Source organism: Austrofundulus limnaeus, unplaced genomic scaffold (assembly GCF_001266775.1).
Source record: "Austrofundulus limnaeus strain Quisiro unplaced genomic scaffold, Austrofundulus_limnaeus-1.0 Scaffold3951, whole genome shotgun sequence".
Classification (NCBI taxonomy): domain Eukaryota; kingdom Metazoa; phylum Chordata; class Actinopteri; order Cyprinodontiformes; family Rivulidae; genus Austrofundulus; species Austrofundulus limnaeus.
The window spans coordinates 1,817-2,978 of NW_013956353.1; the positions used below are offsets into that span (position 1 = coordinate 1,817).

The following is a 1,162-nucleotide window of genomic DNA, read 5'->3' on the forward strand; positions in this document are numbered from 1 at the left end:
CATTTAATAAAAGTTAATTAAAATGTAAGAACGGTCAGTTAAATAACAAAATGTTAGTGATTTTTTTTAACAAAGTGAGCTAAAGAATAAAAATGTTTGTGACATTTTAAATGTTTTACTACAGTTAGCGCCTCATAGACAGATGCTGAGTGTATTCAGTGTGTGACCATGTGTTTGTGGTGTCAGGAGCCACACAGTAACAGTGTGTGGGTCAGCACTGTGTGCACTACATGTGCTTCACTGCTCCTCTGTTTACTAAAACAACAGGATCGTATGAGGACACAGTTCCTGCTCGTCTTATTTCTCTGACAGGAAGCAGAGGCAGACAGAAAACAGGCAGTCAGAAACTTTTGTGTATTTTTCTTACGTATTGTTTACTATCTGGAGGTGTTCACCCTTCCTGAAACTCAGATCTGTGGTTGTTCGAGCGTCGTAGTTATACAAGGCCACAAACGTCATCACACCCACTGGAAGAAGACAGTTGGACTTTAATCACACAAACTGTACCAGCTAATAAAATAAAATCCTAAAAATCACCAGAATAAGGTGAGAAATCTTTGAAAAGTCAACGTCCCACCTGCTTGTGTGGCTCTGTTAGCAGAGTTGTAACTGTTATTATCTGCACCTCCAAACAGGCTCAGTTCTGGAGTCTTGTTGCTACTGAGACCACCGTCCATGGTGGGGCTCCGGCTGGGTGTCGACGACTGCTGGGTGTTGTGGTGCTGGCTGCCTGGCCCTCCTCCAGAGCCGGGCTTCCCATCAAGGCTGCAGCTCCGCTGGCCCACATCCTTGGACTTACTTTTGGATCCCCCCATGGCTGAGGCCTGCAACACATTCAAGACCAGGAGCAGTTCAGTGTGCTGGCAGCTGAAGGAGCTGGGTTCATTTAAACCTGTAAAAACATCAAATGTACAAGTCGAACCTTTCAATGTGACGCTTTTAAAACCTTCTGATGTCCCCAAATAAAGATGAGCAGCTCAAAGAGACAGCTTCATTCTAACATTTACCAAAACTCACATGGACCACGTGGAAGAAAACCTGTCCATTTAAAAATAATAAAAAATAAAACCTGCCCATGAAAAAAAATAAAAAATAAAACCTGCCCATTTAAAAATAATAAAAAATAAAACCTGCCCATTTAAAAATAATAAAAAATAAAACC

The 1,162-nt window shown here is 41.6% G+C and overlaps 1 protein-coding gene across 1 annotated transcript; it reads right to left on the reverse strand.

Moving 5' to 3' along the window:
• Window positions 1-367: 367 nt before the first annotated feature.
• LOC106512030 (proto-oncogene tyrosine-protein kinase Src) lies at window positions 368-1,100 on the reverse strand (the record flags this gene model as incomplete). Its single annotated transcript, XM_014000731.1, is given in 2 exon segments — window positions 368-467; window positions 578-1,100. Coding segments are annotated over 2 exon segments (338 nt in total), but the record flags the coding sequence as incomplete, so codon positions are not given.
• Between the last annotated feature and the right edge of the window lie 62 nt (window positions 1,101-1,162).